This window comes from Trypanosoma grayi, assembly GCF_000691245.1.
Source record: "Trypanosoma grayi strain ANR4 Tgr_1464_V1, whole genome shotgun sequence".
Lineage (NCBI taxonomy): Eukaryota > Euglenozoa > Kinetoplastea > Trypanosomatida > Trypanosomatidae > Trypanosoma > Trypanosoma grayi.
In genome coordinates, this window is record NW_008827082.1 from 1 (window position 1) to 1,221 (window position 1,221).

Genomic DNA, 1,221 nt, shown 5'->3' on the forward strand with positions numbered 1-1,221 from the left:
TCCCGTCTCGTCGTCGTCCCGCTCTCTCTCTCTTTGTTCCACCACTCTCCCTCTACTCTTTCAACATAAACAAACAATGATAATCATGACATGAAAAACATGCTGCGCCTCTGCTTGCTGCTGCTGCTGCTGCTGATGGTGTGCCATGCTAAATGAGGCTCACGCCCAGCGCCTTGCGCACACTTGTGGCGACGGGGAGGCGGAGAATGCTGCTGTGGTGGCGTACCAGCTGCGGGTAGTGCTGCTTCACCACCACGTTGAGCCGCTTTGCCGAGAGTACATAGTTCACGGCGAAGGCAACCACGAGATCTGCCGCGGTGAGGGAGTCGCCGACAAGAAAGAGCATGTCGCTTGACGGGTTGGCGCTCCGCCGCGGCGTGAGTGTAGAGAGGCGCGGCGACATGGCTGATGCGTGTAGCGACGGCCGCGACACCCCGCCATTGGCCTCATTGGTGTTGCTGCCGTTTGCGCCGCCACCATAGGCAGCCGTGCTGCTGCTGCTCCTCTCTGACGGCACCTCGATGCACGTCTTGATGTTATACGTGTGGTAGCCGCGCAGCACCGTGCTCTCCCGTGGCGTAGCCGAGAAGCAGTCCTCCTCCGAGAGCCCATCCTCCACATCGTCGTTCGTGCCGGTGCGGGCGCTGAGCGCAGTGTTGCTGCTGCCGCCAATGCCCCCGCCGCCGGCCAAGAGCTTCAGCAGCTGCTTCTTGAACACCAGCCGCTGCTCCAGCCCATGCAGCCCCTCCTGCAGCCGTGCGAGCGCCGCCTCATCGAGCCGTGGCACGGCACCCTTCGCCTTCGCCTCCGCCTCGACAAGCGGGAATATGTACGGATCCAGCTCCGTCAGCACAAAGTCAAGCCATGCGTCGACCTCCGCCGCCTCCTGCACGCTCTTGCCGTAGAGGATGTACGGCACCATGCACTGCGGTGAGGGGTAGCGCTCGTTGCCGTCCGCCCCGTACGGCCGCTCCGTGCGGGCGATGTAGCGGATGATGGCGTTCGTCTCGAAAAGGTACCCCTCATCGGACTTCAGCGTCGGCACGCGGCCGAGCGGGTGGCAGTTGCGGCGGTACTCCTCCGACTCGTTCTCCACGCCGACGGTGATGGGGACGACCTTCAGTTTCGTGCCGGCGTAGGCCGCCACCAGAAGGATCCGCTGCACACGGTTGTTGTCCAGTGGGCCAATCAGGCTGAGCACCATCTCGCTGCTGCTGCTGC

At 63.3% G+C, this 1,221-nt stretch overlaps 1 protein-coding gene across 1 annotated transcript; it reads right to left on the reverse strand.

Annotated features, from left to right (window-relative positions):
• Positions 1 to 148: 148 nt before the first annotated feature.
• On the reverse strand, positions 149 to 1,204 carry DQ04_14641000 (putative elongation factor 1-gamma (EF-1-gamma); the record flags this gene model as incomplete). The annotated part of the gene is made up of 1 exon (XM_009317174.1): positions 149 to 1,204. The coding sequence occupies one exon, from the start codon at positions 1,202 to 1,204 to the stop codon at positions 149 to 151; it is 1,056 nt and encodes a 351-aa protein (XP_009315449.1).
• Positions 1,205 to 1,221: the final 17 nt, after the last annotated feature.